The sequence below is a fragment of the Strix uralensis genome, chromosome Z, assembly GCF_047716275.1.
Source record: "Strix uralensis isolate ZFMK-TIS-50842 chromosome Z, bStrUra1, whole genome shotgun sequence".
Taxonomy (NCBI): Eukaryota; Metazoa; Chordata; class Aves; order Strigiformes; family Strigidae; genus Strix; species Strix uralensis.
This window is the reverse complement of record NC_134012.1, coordinates 88,608,121-88,625,822: the sequence shown is the minus strand read 5'-3', so window position 1 is coordinate 88,625,822 and position 17,702 is coordinate 88,608,121. Positions and strand designations below refer to the sequence as shown.

The 17,702-nt window shown below is 38.3% G+C and overlaps 1 protein-coding gene across 1 annotated transcript; it reads right to left on the bottom strand.

Moving 5' to 3' along the window:
* Positions 1 to 523: 523 nt before the first annotated feature.
* Positions 524 to 16,177, bottom strand: PRLR (prolactin receptor). Its single transcript, XM_074855544.1, has 12 exons — positions 16,073 to 16,177; positions 14,998 to 15,130; positions 12,247 to 12,416; positions 11,281 to 11,447; positions 9,553 to 9,694; positions 8,025 to 8,157; positions 6,640 to 6,809; positions 5,205 to 5,374; positions 4,073 to 4,217; positions 3,161 to 3,260; positions 2,163 to 2,232; positions 524 to 1,543 (listed from the first exon to the last, which is right to left on the bottom strand). The coding sequence occupies exons 1-12, from the start codon at positions 16,140 to 16,142 to the stop codon at positions 524 to 526; spliced, it is 2,490 nt and encodes an 829-aa protein (XP_074711645.1). The 5' UTR covers positions 16,143 to 16,177.
* Between the last annotated feature and the right edge of the window lie 1,525 nt (positions 16,178 to 17,702).

Sequence of the window (17,702 nt, the reverse complement as noted above, 5' to 3'; positions counted from 1 at the left end):
ATTTTACAGTAATTTGTTGAATATATTCTTTTTTATATATGATTTGTCATATATAAGAGCTCCTTTTTTCTTAAGGATTGAGAAAAGATATAATGAAAACTTATCTAGTGTCAGAATGCATTCAGAAGAAAATACACTGTAGATAAGAACGCTGTTGTGCAATGATTTATCTGATTTAGGAACTGCTCAGATCACTATGGTGTACTGACTGACCCGTAACAATTTTCATCTTGTTGAATCTGCAGTATTCCCTCAGGTTTACTCAATTAATAGAAGATCTGCAGACCTGAATAATTAGTTTAGAATGTATTTTTCATGGCAGATAATATCCATTTCCTCATTTTGCTGTGTCAGAAACGTGTGTTAATGATCCAAGTTTTATTTCCATGATTATTATCTCAACCCACAGGTTCTTTTATTCTTCGTATAATACACACAGGAGGCTAGGCTTTTTTAAGGAACTATTTGCTCTGTGGTTTTGTTGTACTGTAAATAACTAAGTATGTACTGTGCTAACTGCTAGTTATTTAAAGGGCATAAAGGAAGATGGGTCCATGTACTCTGATCCACTGGTCTCTCTTTTGCACTCGCTTGGAACTGTCAGACAGTAGCTCATATTTTTCTCAGCTTGACCTTGCTGAAGGTTCTGAGACATTTCCACTGCAGGTTCTTGAATCACAGATGTGTGATGGATGCGTGAATCTGGCATTAATACTAGAATATTATGGTCCACAACTGTTGAGACCTTGGTATATTCCTTGCTTGTTCCTGGAACAGTATATTTTTCTCTCTTTCCACTATTTTCTTTATGTTTCAGTAATACTGCTGTCTCCTTATCCTGTCTGACTTTGTGAACTTCTACATAATCCATTAGTTTAGGATTCAAAAAAGGTGACTTGTCATTAGGTCTGGTTTTTATGACCTGCACTGTGGTTTGGTCAGTTTTGGAATGCAAATTCTCCATCTCTCTTTGCTTTTCCATGTCATCGTGGACAGTTTCAGTGATAGGATATTGTGACTGATGCTCTTCATTTCCCACCAAAAATGATGCGATGTTCACATTTGTGGTAGTCAACGTTATCTTATGTGCATCTACAATACTGTGGTAGGCAAACATAGGAGGATGATTATCAGGTAACTGAGTTGCAGGCCATGTGGTCTCTTTTGTACTCTCATTGTTAAAGAGGAGTATTTTCTGTTCTGAGGCTATACACTCAGTTTCCCAGCTCCTTTTTCCTTCTTTATTTTCTTGAACATCTCTTACGTCTTGTGTTTGAAGTGTTGATGGAAGGGCGCGGGACTCCCTGCACTTCTCAGAAAGCACAGAAGGGCTATCACAGCTCCCTCGGCCTGAGTCGCTGTCTTTTTCCTTGGTTATCATTTTTGCATTTTTACTGGGATGACCGTTGTCATGGCTTGGCATGAGTTGCTGATCTTCACTGTCCTCTACCTCCAGATATTCTATCAGTAGTTCCTCACAGTCTGATGTTGGAGGGAAACCATGGCAACCAAGCGCACTCAATAGTTCTTCAGATTTTCCTGTCTAAGGACATAATAAGATATATTTTTTCACTGTTAACCTTAGTTTATCTGACTGGAACAATTGTGAACAATCTACATATTCAATATACAAATACTTTTAATAGTTATATCACTAGACTTAAACTGAATTTGTACTGCTGCAGAAAATAGTGGAAGAACAGAAGAAAATTTCTTGAGTTCCCTCAGTGGGGAGACACAATCCCCGAATTCATGTTTCTAAAATGGGAGGACTAGGGAGCTTTTGGCAGGTATGGATCTCATCGGTTTAGGAAGAAGTGGAGGAGAATGATAAAGTGGCTATGTCCTGTCTCCTCAGCACGGCAAGAGACAGTTAGGAACAACTTCCCTAAGAACTACTAGGAAGATCACACAGGCATTGGGTCTTGTGGTGTCCCAGGGAACTGGTGTGGTCATGAACCCTGTTCTCAAACACCCTGCTATTACTAGTGCAAGGCAAGACTGTCTCACACATACACTCCACACGATCAACCTGAAAGCATCACTTATTTTTAACATTGATTAAATTAATTGAAGCTGGTTTATACTTTGTTATGGTAATTGTGTTTGCTAGTACATAATTTGGAAAAGTGAATCCTTTTGTTGATATCAGTGGTACTCACCTCTAACAGATGTGTATCTATGCCTTTTATTTTTGGTCCCGGAACTGGTGGTAGGATAAAGGCTATCATTCTAAAAAAACAGAACAAACACACAGGGTGTGAGTATGGGCCCTATCTCTCTGTTCTCCTATTTCCTTGGAATGTGACTGACATTTTAAACACTTCTCCCGTATCTGATACTTCGCTGTTGGATCTCTGTTTCCTGTCTACCTCTCAAGTCGGGTAACTTACAAATCCAGTTACAGTTCATAAGTTACTCTTAGATGTATTTATAAGAATGAGAACAGTACAAAAGTTATTCAACTGGAAAAGTAACAGGGCTAATGACCCTTTATTGCCCCTTAACCTCCAGTCCTCTAATATCTCTGTAACTTCATCACTGGCCAAGGAACAGCTATGTGGGGCTATGTTCAGGAGGATTAGTGGGCCTGTATGTACATACTTGACTATCAACTGACTACTACTAAACAAGATTTATGATGAATGACTTCTGATGGCTTTTCCATCAACAGTTTCTATCTCTTTCTTCTACTCAGCCAGTATTTTTTGCAAGACTTGTACAAAAGTGATAATCTTTCTCTTTCAGATTTGACTGAAGTTAGCAAGTGTTCTAATAAATTATTTGGGGAATTGACAGACAGGTGGGCAGAAAGACAACCTAATAATATAACCTTGTTTCCTTTAGGAAATCAAGGCAAAACTAAAAGGTGTGTCTTCTACAGGAGCAGGGATACTCCAAATGATGTTTACTGAATAGTTACATGGCTAACCAAGATGGTCAGATCTAACATGTCTTTACCAATTGAGAATTTAGCCTGGATTCTCTAAAGAACAGAAATAGCTCTTTATCAGTTGCAAATTTAAAGTCAAATACCTGTAACTTACAGCTTATAAGGGAACACAAAACCTATAGGAAATTGAATCAAATATTAGAAGCCTATTTTTGAAAAGTTTGCTGAGATTTTCAACTCTGTGAAATTGTGAAATTGGTGACTTACCTGTACCCTTTCAAAACCATTGTCCAGCTCATGATTAAACATATAAGAGATGACAAAACACCCACGATGATCCACACAACCATGTCTTTTACTCTAAAGTCTAAGAAACAAACAGAATTATTTAAGGACGCACATCTAGCATATGGACAGTCATCATGCAAAAAAAGTCTCAAATTACTTTTATTTTAAAAATTGGTCTAAACCACCGAATTTGGTATTGAATCTAGAGGCCTTTATTAGCACAGGTGGATCTCACTGATCATTGTAATATCTGATAATAAATATACTTTTCATTAATGTCACTGTGCAGGAAATAAACTCTCGGAAAAATGCTACACAAATGTATGAAGATGAAAATTTTGTCAAAGCCAGTTGTAGCAATTGGGGTCAAATCCAATTATGCCAATATTGTATTTAATTATCAAATACATATCATACAATTAATTAAATGGTGGGTTAAATGATCTAGACTAGATATTTTTAAGGATTTCTATTGTAACATGACACTTTTTACATTGAGGTGTTCATTCCAGATAAAGAGTTATGAAGAGCTGTTACTGCCTGAAGGCAGTCACTCTTTATTGTCTATGTAGCAGTTTTAATGCAGTTACTGGTATTCTTCTAATTAAAAGCTACCATCATGAGAACAAATGAGGCTATAAACAGAAAGGACATGGTTTAAATAAGTTATGAAATGGCTTCACCTTCTTAACTCCAAAAAGTAATGAAGGGGAAAGCTAACTGGGTATGGTGCAGGGATGCTAAGAATTCAGTTACCTTAGCAATGATGTTCTTACCTGTCCTAGGGAAACTATGGGATGTCAATCTGCATGGGTGCCACGAACAGCTAACAGAAGTATTACATGAACTTCCATGTAATAACTATTACTGAAGGAACACCTGGCCACTCACCAGTAGGGATCTGAATATACTTTTCTGAGCTCCATTCACTCCATGATCCATGGTGGTCTGGTTTGCAGTGAATCTGTACAATGTACTTCTTTCCAGGATTTAAACTAAACATTTTATATTGTGTTTGCTGTCCAACAAAAACAGTCTGGAAATCAAATAAAATTCATAAAATGCATATAAAATTGAGACATTTTTCTATGAAAATCACAGTTAGGTTTAAGTCTTGATAACCAAGCTGGGAATATAGAACTAATCTGGACAGCTTCCTAATAATTGTTATGCAGGCATGAAATAACAGTACATTTATTTAATTTCTATAGTTCAGCATTCTAACGTAATTCAGTGGGAATGAGGTCTGGCTCTGGTAGACTGTGCAAATTAAACTACTACAAAAACACATCATTAGCATATGTCAAATAGGGAGGAACTGTGGTAATGGTGGGAACTGCAATGGTGAAACGAGGAGAAGGAGGCAAGAAACAGAGATGGGGAAAGATAATGCAGAGAGAAAAGAAGGAATGTGGAGTTGGATGAACTGCACTAGGTAGGAAAAAGTGGATCTTGCGATGGCCAAGGGGACTGGGAAGTGCAGAGGAAGGAAGGAGGAGATACAGAGATGGCTGGGAAGTATTGCAGCAAAGAAGGGGATGCAGCCAAAATAATCCTAAACTGGAGTCTTTAATTTGCTGCCAGTTGTTTGAGTTGCAGATCCTGCCTATAGACAAGTATTATTATGTTGCTGTGACAACTATCACCTAATGGCTGTTGGTACAAATTTAAATGATTTTACATAATGACACTGAGCTTTCTGTTACCTAAAAAGCGCTTGTGGTTAAGAACAAATTATCACAAAAGAAACCTGACTAAATGAGAAGAAATAATTTAAACTGTAATGCCAATATGATTAATATAAAATGGCCACAATTAAAAATAAGTACTTTATCACCTGCTATCATGTGACAGCATCCAAGATACCAGTATTCTCAGTAGGAAATCACAGACCACACAAGCACTTTAGAAAAACGATGAACTACTCAACGTGCCTGCTTCATTATAATCAGGCATGGGACCTGGCTGACAAAATCTAACTGATCAGAAAACATCATCCAGCAAAAACTTGTAACATTCTTACCTCCCATTCCTCTCCTTCTTCAGGCTTGAGTCGCAACTCATATTCAAGGGTAAGCCATCCAGATCTGACATCAGCCAGTGGGGGTGGAGACCATGACAAGACCAGATACGGTTTTGTATTTATTGGCTTTTTTAATTCTAGAGTTACATTCACAGGAGGATCTGGCTGTACTGTTAAAATGAAAGAACTGACAATAAGAGTCTAAATGATTTTTTTCTTGCATCTTAGGAAGAAATATAAAATGGTGTGAGTGGTGAGTTGCCACCTCCATTGTGTCTAGTAATTTAGAACTGATGCTGGAATACAGGGATCAAGAGTTTCCTGATAAAGTAAGCATGGGTTTATGAATTTGAAGAAAAAATGAAGAACAGTAAATATGTTGAGTTCATGTTGAGATTTGTCTTAATCATTTATCACCAGAAATAATTTTTTCTTACATTACCATTTATTGTTGCTTTTCCCCACAACTATGTTTCAAAGTTAACTTCTTTAATGCTGTGTTATGGAAGTTGTGTTTTACCATAATCTTATCAAAGTTGGCATATATATTTAGGAATGCTGAAAACACAAGATGTAGCTGATGAAACTTGCTTTCCCCTCCTCCCACCTTTTACATTCAGAAAACATAACACCTACATGCATACATAAGGATATTTAAAATAAAACAAACCAGTAATATTAAAGTCCTGTCTATATCTCAAAAATAAACCAAAATGGAATGCAGGTTTCTGCTACAGTCAGGTTTGCAGCTTCCTCGGTTCAGAGGCAGAGCTTCTGCATGTGGTGCATGTATTTTACTACTGTCTGATGCAAAGCTTCATCAAGTAAGTAGTCAGGGCATGGATTTAAAAAATAAAGCCTTTTCTCCAGCAGCCCTTTTCCAGTTGCTAGGCTTCTGGCAGTCAGGTCCTTGATAAAAAAATGGTTATCAATGATAATGTTCTGTTTCCTTAGAAAAAAACCTAAATACTTGTCCACAGTCACTCTGTGGAAAAAGTCTGAGAAAAGAGATTATCAGTACACTGCTTTAAAAAGCACTAATTCAGCTTCTCCTGGGTCTGGAAACTACTTTTAGGCAATCAAATATAAGTATTATTAGTTAAAAAATCAATTTTCTTTCAGTTGCTAGTAGAGTGGAAAAAGATTTTAGGTGGATGATGTTTCTTAGGGCTTGACTGAAAGAAACATGGAAAACCACTAAATGGTTATCTGAATGCAATTTTAAAGCTTTTAGCATTTTTATGCTTCATTTGAAAATAAAATGGTAAAGGGATGAATATTGATTTATTATTACACCAGATAAGATCTTATTTGTTCTTACAAAGTTTTAACTGATATAATACTATATATGAGAAGAGCTGGAATTAAAGTTCTTGTGTCAAAACCCATAATTTTGAATTATTTGGTTCCACTGAAAATAGTTTTTATCTCTTACCGATGTAAGTCACATCCACATAATGAGGATCAGAGACATTACTTCCCATTTTGTTAGTTGCCCTCACAGTAATATTGTATATGGTCCAGAAGGAGGTGTGTTTTTTATCAAAGTAGCATGAATTAGGGCCTGCAGTTCTGTAATCTGGACATTCATAAACTTGTTGTTCTCTGAAATGAAAGAATCACAGTGATTAGGTTACACAGACTAAACCACATGACTTTGATTACTAGGAGTTCAGCATTATTTAGGGATGGATAAGATTTTTCATGCCTGGCAATGTGAAGAAAATCAGAAAACTGCTTTCAGACTGAAGAGTCATTGGACAATTCCAGAGACTGTAGCACACGTTTTCCTCCCAAAATAAAGACTACGAAGCCTGAACAATTTAGGCTGTTGTAGATGCAGCAGTGGGCTAGTAGAGTGCAGCTCCTACTTTTCAGAATGCCATTGTCTGCTGCATAGTCCTCACAGGTTCCAGAGAGCCAGTAGAAGTGATTGGTGAAGTCTTCTAACCCATCTATTAAAAACTGAGTATTTCCAGTGTTCATTTCACACTTACATGAGTTCTGCATTTCCAGGATTTATTTTGGTCTTTCATCACCTGTTGCTGAAAACCTCTACTTTGTACCTGTCCTCCAAATCCATTCCCAAGCTTCCCAAAGGGAGCAGGGATAGGAGAGAAAGTTGAGTATGTAGTACTTGTTTCTAGGCTCCTCTGTGATGCACAATAACGAAAGAGAAGGTTGTGGATGTGGACCTCACACTCTGCCCTGGCTGGCTGGACCAGTATCTGTCTTTTTCCACTAAGACCTGGCCCTCAGCTAAGTACAGAGTTTAGCATCCAGTTAGGTCAGTCCAAGGCTGAGCAGTGCTGCGTGAACCAAAAATAGCTCTCAGGACCCAAACAAACTATTGACTACTCCTTTAAAATTAATGTTTAGTACTCGATCTACGTTCCAGGACCAAGCTTACTGCAGAAGCCAGGAGGCATTCATGGCCTATGAATACTTGTGCAAAATAAGCATTATTAGAAGATGAAAATTTCAATATCTGGTCATTTTGGAAAGCTTTATTTCTGGGGCTGCATGACTGAAGAGCTACAGGACTGTACATTTGTATTGCATACTATTGTGCAGTTGCTGTGCCATGGCAACTTTCAAGGCAGTCTATCTTTCGTGGAAGAAGAATTCACAGAAATTTGAAAAACCTTACAAAAGATCCTATTTTAACCTTAAATATGTTGCTGATAGTGCTATTCCAGAATATGTCACTTGGACAAAACCACATGCTATGAAAAACAGCATCTCCAAAATGCAAAACCAAACAATACTGATTTTCCAGGTCCTTCCAATAAAACTGAATAATTATACACAGCTTATTACCCTTCTTTGCTGTAAAGCAAAGTGTAGTTAGTAGGATGTCCTCCATCTGAACCAGGTTTCCACCAACAAGTAAATGTTTCCTTTTCTGGAGAACGGCATTTTATTATTGTAGGCTTCTCAGGAGGTGACTCTCCTGTAAGAGATAAAGAAGTTAACTAACTGGTAAGTTTTATTCATTAGGTCAACCCTGAATTCATAAAATGATGCCAAGCAGAGCACAGGGGAATACTTGTTTTTCTACAAGAAAAAAGTTTTGCTTCATATTAGCATAGGAAAGGAAGGACAGTTCACTAGTTAGGGCAGCAGCCTCTTACTTTGATCTGGATTCAAAACCCTCTCCCACTGCAGTTATGCTGATGAGCTATGTTTTAGTTCCCTGGCTGTAGCTCCTCTCTACCCCCAGATCTGATAAGGGGTGCTCAAATACTGTCATAGCAGGTTCTATAAAATGAATTAAAATACACTCTGCTACCCAATCTATTTTCTACATAAACCATTTTTTCTTCAAAAAAGTGCTTTAAGATGCTTCTGATTGTTTAAAAAATATGCTGTCATTTGTTGGATTTTATAGGAAAAAAATGAAAAAAGTGTTTGCCCATTTGTCTATGTCCTTGCCAGTAATTCTTTTCTGAAAGAAGTGACGTTATGCTCAATACTCAGGCTACTTGCCTGATTGCTGCCAAGCAATTTATAATTATTTGGATTCCTCGTGATGTTTTCATAGACCAAAGAAAGCACTTAGAGTAGGGCAGAAGAAAATGCTTAAATTTTGAATAGGATGATGCTAGTCAAACCCCTGATGTGTTTGAAACTTTTGCAGTTATATATTTGTGGCAAAATATGGCCTTATTACATCAATAATATGTATTTTCTACTATTTAGAGTAGGGACATTGATTTTTAAAATTGCTAATTGCCTAAGGCAGATCTGAAAATGGAACATTTAAAAAATATTTTTCTATTAACAGTACCTCAGCAATCTCCATGTCAAATAATGAATACAGAAGAAGACACTGAGACAACCTAGCTAAAGTGTCTGACAACAAGACATGATGTCATGCATATTTAATATGTCCACTCAAACCCAACAAAACTCAGATAATTATTTCCATGTGATAGTAGCTGCAGGTGTTATGCTCTGTTAGACATGGCAGTGCTTTCAGGACACTAACTAATGAACAAAGAAATGATTCTTACACAAGTGGCATTACCTGTTCTCTATAGCTATAGATGAAATAAGCATGATTTTTAAATAGAGGGATAGGAACAATAAATTATTTAGGCATACCTGTATCAGAAGTGACTTCCTAGTAAATCCCAACCTGTTTGTTATAGCTAGCTGAGTGGATCAATAGGACTAAATACACAATTACACAAAAAGTATGGTAAGATCACTAAGCTGTTCCTCCAGCACTATGAAGTATCTGTGTGAGGAACTGTGTTTTCAGGGCTGCCATTTAGACACTTTTCACAACACTGAACTGGCTAGAATTTAAAAACGACTAACAGAGGAGCAATCATTCACTCACCATTGGGGATCTGAATGCGTCTTTCAGAGCTCCACTCACTCCATTCTCCATGGTCTAACATACAACGGACCTGAACAACATACTTCACCCCAGCTTGTAACATAGTCACTTTGCACTGTGTCTGCACTCCAACAGATATTGTCTGGAAAAGAAAATGGACTGGAAAAATAATAAAGAATTGGGCCATTTTAACAAATAAACCATAAAGGAGCAGGCTTGTGTCACTGACTTCTGAAAGGCAAGGGTTTCAGTCAGATATTTTATAAGATGTGAATTAGAAAGAAGCAAAGGTAGCGACTTAACAGAAAAACTCACTTCACTGACACTGAGATTCTGACACTCGAGAACATATTTAGTTTAGACTTCCTAGAGTTAGTACTCCATCAGATCCACCATTCAAGGAACACTACAGACAGTCCAACTCACAGATAAACCCTCTGTGTAAATGCTTCTTAGTGGCTAGTTTTAGTGCTTAAAAATAAGTGTCTTCCTCAGGCCCTTTGAATCTCTCTTCAGAAGTCTTTCAAGACACATAGCTTTCTCCATCAATAAGGCATCAACAATTTAGGCAGCATTAAGGCCATCTGACTATGACTTTAAGAATGATACTTTATCCTGGTATCTCAGTCGTGGGAGTACTGTGGCCCACTACTAGCAAAATGGCAACAGCTGGGAATGCCAATGGAAATAGTGTATGTGAGTAGGACACCCCAAACTTTCTGAGAGGGGGGTTGCCCCCAACTGATCAGGTTGAAGAGGATGATTATGACGATGACTCTCAGCTCAATTAAACAGTAATTAGGGAATAACTGAGAGACTTCTGAAACAAAGAGTATTAAAGAAGCATGAAAATTTGTAATAGTGGGGGGTAGATTGGAAACTTCAGCAGTAGCTGAAGTTTAGTTTGATGCTATCAGAAGCTGCTCTGCTAGCATCATGACCTCCACCTGGGCCAGACAGAGCAGCCTTCCTCTCTGATGCTGTGAGCAGCTGCACTCCAGACAGTGTGGGCTGCAGCACCGCAGAAACCCATGCCTGTGTGTACGCATGTGATCATGTGGGTACCTTCTCACTGATGTGTGTCTTAGCAGACTGTAAGAAGGGACATGAGTTCACATTAAGGTAAAGCATCCATGGTCCCCTGCAGAAGTGGGTGTAAATAGGGGAGTTTGTACTCCCAAGAGGGTGGGGTGTGCTTGTAACCTACCCTTCTTGGGAGAGGGGAATTTCTGTATACAGCATATTTCTGGGACTAGTTAGAGAAGTGTTTTATAAATTTGTATGTGTCTGTTAACATTTTTAAGTGCCCGGTATTGTGATTTATCTGTGTATTGCTGATACTGACCTTGACTGCATAGTTAACTGATTGCTTGTTAACTACATCTTAATGAATCAATATACTGCTTTGATCCTGATTTGGTTTAAACTACATGAACTGAGCAGTCTTTTACTGTGACACTGGGGAACAGACACATTTACAAAAATTACAATTAAATATATCAGTGGGCTAAATAGTTTTTTTTTTTAGTATATGGCATTAGGACAATTATACAAATACCTTGAATTTCACTGTCTGTACAAACCACTACAGTATTTTTCTTTCTTTAATCAGATATGGTTACATTAATTTTTCTGTCCTTAGAGAAACTTTTTGTAATACCAGTTAAATTCAGACAAGAGGACTCACTGAAAAGAACATTTATACAATAAATATATTTTTTCCATTACCTCCCACTCTTCCTTTTTCTCAGGTTTCAGTTGTAGCTCATAGTGATATACATGTGAATTAGAACTGACATCAGCTAACGGAGGTGGAGACCATTTTGCCCAAAGGTACATTATGCCAGCAGATGTTTTTGTTTCTAGAGAGAGGTTCACAGGAGCATCTGGCTGAACTGCATAAATGAAAAGTTTGCCATTAATAATTTAATTTTCTCTCAGAAAAGGCACTTCCTTTCTGGTTTTGTATTTCATCACATTAATTTCATATCATTCAGCACTCCTGTGAGGGAATAGTACAATAGCCTTTTTTCCTTTCTCACTCATAATCTTTACCTGGCTACTGATTTACCACAGGATCAGCAAATCTTAGACTTTACTCTGAATTTGTCAGGCTAAGGAAATACAAATCATGATTTCATTAGGCCACTCTTGCAGCATTAAAATGTCAGATATTTAATAGCTAAAAAGACTAAGTACATTTATGATTACAATGTGTAGATTATGTGTATGCAGAAAACAGGACAGAGTTAGGAATACGAAGTACTACAAAAAGCCCACAGAGTGCTTAGGCAGTTATTTTTACCCTCCTGAGACTGCAATGCCAGCAGACAGAAAATGTTTACATTTGGAAAATGTAGGTAGTTCAACCTAATTTGAAAGTTTTATAATCTGCAGTGCTAGCAACCTGCAAAACCCTCACTGAGTCTAATTGAAATACGGTAGATAACTAGAAACTGGAGCCAATTTTTCAGTCAACGTTAAAATGACAATAAAATATGTAGTTATTTAATTTGTAAGTAAAATGCAGTTTTCACATAAAGATGTGTATTTTAGATCATCTGTAGGTAAACACTCCTCCATAGCAAGTTTCACATAATGAGGAAAGAAATCTTTCACCACTACTTGTTCTGGGATTAAAACCCACGTATATGTCTAACTAGTTTGTTTTCCATTTCATTCTTCCTTTTTTACCTATGGAGGTCACATCCACATACTGAGGATCTGAGCTGTTACTTCCAATCTCATTCGTTGCCGTTACAGTGATATTATATGTTGTCCAGGGATTAGTGTGGTTTTTATCAAAGTAGCAGGAATTGGGACCTGACGTTCGGTAGTCTGGACATTCATAGAAATTTTCTTCACTGAAATAAAATGATTTAAGAAGTTAAAAGTTTAGGAAATGAAGCAAAGCAGATAATACTCTAGTAATGGCCTAGGTTCAGCACAGAAATTTGAAATGTTTAACTTTAAACCTATATATAATCCTACCCCTGGGAAACATCTCGGTGAGTGTCAAATGCTGTTACCATAAATGTTTCATTACTATTTTTACTGCAGTTGTTCAGGATGAATGCTTTTAACCCCTTTTTTATACATAGGAATATACCAACAAAAGAATGGAAAGAGAAATTTACAGAGACAGCACAAGACAATATTAAAAAATGTTTAAAAGCAAGTTAAAAGGCAAATTAAACACATTCATTTTCACTAAAGAATAAAAGTTGCTAAATATCTTCTTTACATATTTCCCCTGGAAAGTAACCTGATGGGCCCTATGGCAGAGGAGTGTTTTATTGATTATTTTGGTTTTAGCAAGATGTTAATTTATCTGCTCATCACAACTGTCTCAACAAAAAATATCTGATTAATTCACGATGTCTTACCTATTACCTTTATATGAGTCTTTGGCTTTTTTAGGAGAGGGATTGTTTTGTACTCAGTAAACTGAACTGGGTGATATACTCAGAGCCTATCCCAGGTGTGAAGAACAGCACAAACACAAAGCACCAGTTGAGATGGTTCAAGGATGAACTTCAGTCCCACTGTTATGCTTTATGAACTGCTAATAACAAGGTCTCTTGGTTTGCAGGCAGTTTTGTCCCAGTTCACAAAAAAAAAAAAGGGAGTAGGGAGTACCTGAGAGACAATGAGCTAAGAAAGGCAACTGTGGCCCAGATCTGGAGTGCTCAGCAGTGCAGCAGATTTAGTGAAATGGATAAGCACTCCTATCCATCCCTAAGCAGGACAGTTCTGGGCTGTGATAGGTATGACTTAAAATGTTCATTAAAATTTCTGTTTTGATCAAGATTGAAACATCTGGATTTTCATAAAATAAAAACTCTCAGATCATTGTTGAGTGTGGTAACTGCATTAAAGGCTGCATCTTTCCTGATAGCAAATGATTTGGAGTTTATTTAATCGAAGCAGGGAAGTCTGAGTCTTTAGCTTACCTATTCTGAACCTCACTGGATTTATTCAAAGAAATTTAATCTCTGAGCCTCCCTGCTTACTTGGCCCTGCTCTGAGACCTCTTGTTTTCAGGAAGAAAGGGCAGTTATACAAAGAAGCACAGGTTAAGCAAAGTTGCTAAACATATACACATTTTATTCTTAAACAGGATGAGGGAGTCCCAGGCTTTATCAAAACAGTAACTTTGAGATGCAATACCCACATTTGATTGCACTCCATTTTGGGAACCACAAGGATGGCCACAAATCCAGAAAAGGAAGCAAAGACTCTTTTTTTTTTTTTTTTCCAGATGGGGGTTTTCTGTGCACTGTAATGGACAAGTTCCTCATCAGGGCCCCCAGGGCACCACCAGCCCTCACTGTCCCTGCCCAGCCTCCCCGGGACCTCCCCACCCACTGCCTGGGTCCCAGGTCCCCATTTCAGCCTGCCACAGCAGGGCTGGTCTCCAGTGCCCCACAGCCCCGCCCTTCCCAGCCATGGCCTGTCCAGAGCCAGCCCCAACCCGTGGGCTGACGTCCTGGCTTGGCTGGGCTCAGCCTGTCCCTGTCCCCGAGGAGGTGGTCGGTGCCCAGGTCTGGGTTGCCCCCAGCCTGCTCTGCTCCCTGGGTGGGGTGGTGGGATGGGCCCTGGATGGAGGCCTTGCCCTGCCACCCCAGGGGAGCCCCCATGGCCCCACGGGTCCTTGATGCTCCCTCCTCAGAGAAGCATGCCATTCAACTAAAAGCTGTGTGCCTCCTGGTAAGATGGACATACTACACCTTTACCAGCAGTGCGTTTTTAGGTCAGATGAGTTTCAGTAGGGACAGGCTGAAGGTTTGGGCTCGGTAGTCACAGTATCACAGAATCACAGAATCGTCTAGGTTGGAAAAGACCTTGAAGATCACCCAGTCCAACCATTGACCTAACACTGACAGTTCCCAACTCCACCATATCCCTCAGCGCTATGTCGACCCGACTCTTAAACACCTCCAGAGATGGGGACTCCACCACCTCCCTGGGCAGCCCATTCCAACGCCTAACAACCCCTTCTGGAAAGAAATGCTTCCTAATATCCAGTCTAAACCTTCCCTGGTGCAACTTGAGGCCATTACCTCTTGTCTTATCGCTTATTACTTGGTTGAAGAGACTCATCCCCAGTTCTCTGCAACCGCCTTTCAGGTAGTTGTAGAGGGCGATGAGGTCTCCCCTCAGCCTCCTCTTCTCCAGACTAAACAATCCCAGTTCCCTCAGCCGCTCCTCGTACGACCTGTGCTCCAGACCCTTCACCAGCTTTGTTGCCCTTCTTTGGACACGTTTTCTTTCGTCATGTTTTCTTCCAACAAGGGAAAACCATTCATCTCATGTAGCCCTTGTTGGCTATCTGAGTTTTAACATGGATTCATAAAACACCTTTATAAATTAATGCTATCATTCCCTCATTCTGTCATAATCATCACTTGATCACTTACAGAATACATATCCATGACTTGTTACCTGTCCTTGCTGTAGAACAGAGTGTAATTAGTAGGAAGTCCTCCATCTGAGCCAGGCTTCCACCAACAAGAAAAGGTTTCCTTTTCTAGAGAACGACATCTTATTATCTTAGGTTTTCCAGGGTATGATTGACCTAGGGAAGTGCAGAAATCCAGCTAGTTATATTAGAGTTGGACAACAATTTTTGTTGTTATTGTTGAATGATAAATTCAGCAAGGAATGCTTTTTTGAGGACACTAAAATTGTTTGAAACTATGGACTGAAATTTGGCAAATAAATCTGCCTGGAAAAGGGTCAAAACTTTCAGAAAAGTAAATAAATTTTACCTCAAACTTCTAAAATAGCTACTAAAATTATTTTACTTTTTCAAATGAAAATCTCTTTATCTAAACTTAAAAAGTGTACAGTTATCTCCAAATTAAATTCAAAATCTTGAAAGTAAATGTATGACCTTTTCTTTTTTCCTAAAATATCCAAGATTTTTATCTTCAGGGCATCTTAAAATTAAATTTCACCTTCAACTTTGCAACAGAATCAAAATTCCACTGTTTGCACATATTTGGGGTAAATTATAGGTAAGACAAGTGATAAAAAGAAGGAATCAATGGGCTAGATGGAGTATTTTGTGTATTGGCAACCTAAATGTCACCAGTTGAATATTCCCTAATAATCCCAATACATTTAAGAATATTTCCTGTTAAGGCTACTTGTCATTAACTTCTACGAAGAGCATAGACCATAAATTTACATACATTTTGACATGAAAAGCATGTGGCTTTTTAACCGAAGCTTATCTCTGTTTCATTAAAGTTCTGTATGACTATCTCTAATAGTGTTACTATTGATACGATGCTAGTTCCCAAGGTGACAAGCATGGAGTGAGTGTAGGGATGGAGTGAGTGCCTTTCACCATCACCACCACTTAATCATTAAATTAATACTATGAAAAGAGGACTCAAGCCATTTTCAAAATCTCTAAAAAAATCTCCAGTGGTGGTCAGGATAGATCAGGTAAAGCCTCAGACCTTTCTAAACAAAGCGTTTCAAGGAAAAACAAGTGTTTCAGTGTTCTTACCAGTCCAACCCACTGCAGTCAGAGCAAGTAGCAAAATAATTTGAACTGATGATGTCAATTTCTGCTTCATGATGCCCGCTTCTCAGGAGGAAATATCAGATCAAGGACTCACTGAAAAATATGCCATCAGGCAATAGTCAGTAATAATGCTTGACAAGTAATATGTATCACATGGCTTGATCAAAGTCCTTTTTGAATTGCAGCTAATTATTTCTTGTTATTTCTCAAAAAGGTGTGGCAACACCTACAGTTCTACTTCAGAAGTAGAAAACCTGAATCATAGGGTAGTAAGCAGGTCTTCCTGAAAGTCTTTGAATGGTTAGCAGTGCTAGGATTACAATTCCATCTCATTAACAAATCTCACATGTTTATTTGGCATCTTGGAATATTGGGTGCTTTTCTTAAAGCTCTAACTTATTCACCTCATTAATTTACCTGAGAAATCAGCCTTTTAGTAACAAAAAATACACTTTTCTTGCTGTTGATACAAAGAAGAGCTCAACATATTTGAACTCTGAAAGTCCTGAAAACAGAATGTATATAAAAAATATCCAAAATTTACTTAGAAGTGTATGATTTTTGAGCCAATCTCATGACTTTTGAATATATGGTACTGGCAAGGTTGAATTTAGTATCACCTGAGCTGAAGAATACTACTCTTTATGTACATTCTACTCATTGTTTTTACTGCATTTGATTTTGCAGTAAAGTGAAAGTGCCAAGATCAGAGAAAAGAAACCAAGGAAAAAGTAGTGTGACTTCACAGTTAATTAATCAGGTGAAAATGAATGATGGGATGCAATCATCCCTCTTCAACCTGTAAAGGCCAGAGGCAGTGTCAGTTGAAATACAGAAGTGCAAGTGGGAAGCCACCTGCTGTGAGGACCCAGTCCCTGCAGTGGGCTGACACCACTAGATGTCCTCAGAATTCAGGTTACAGCTCAGGGTGATCAGGAGTCCCTGTTGCTGCTAAATCTGTTTGCTTAGCCTGAAGAAAAGACAGAATTACTTAAAGCAAACCTCCTGCTTCTCCCACCAACATGCTTCCCGCTTGAAGATGGTGACAGGAGTCGGCTATTAGATCCCTGGTAGCCAACCTCACTCTTTGAAACGAAAGAAGAACAATTTACTATCTAGATAGGAAACTCCTTACCTCAGCTTTCCACTCCTACCAAGCACATCTGACAGGTATTTGCATGCTTGAAACACATTCAGTGTAGCACAGCGTGGGAACAAACTGTCTCTTTGCTGAGGAAAAATTCTTTGTGGTTTATCAGATGACTCAATTTTCATTATGCAATTCATTTTCTGTATCAAGAAGCTATAACCTGACAGCATTTAAATGTTTTTCAAGCCCAAAGGCAAATGAAGTATCAGTTAATATAATTGAGTCTAAAACATGTTTACTGTGGGCAATGTGCAGAACAACAACAGTTGGCTACATTACCATAAACCACTTCTGAATATCCAAGCATGTTTTACGCATGTAACTGAGCTACAGGCTGCAAAATCGCATCCGGGTTAGTTTAAAACTCACTTACAGCAATCTGTGCATATACAATCAGTGGGGAGCAAACCATTTAAATATAAATTCCAGTTTTGTGTAAGCACATGCAAATTTCATAACTAT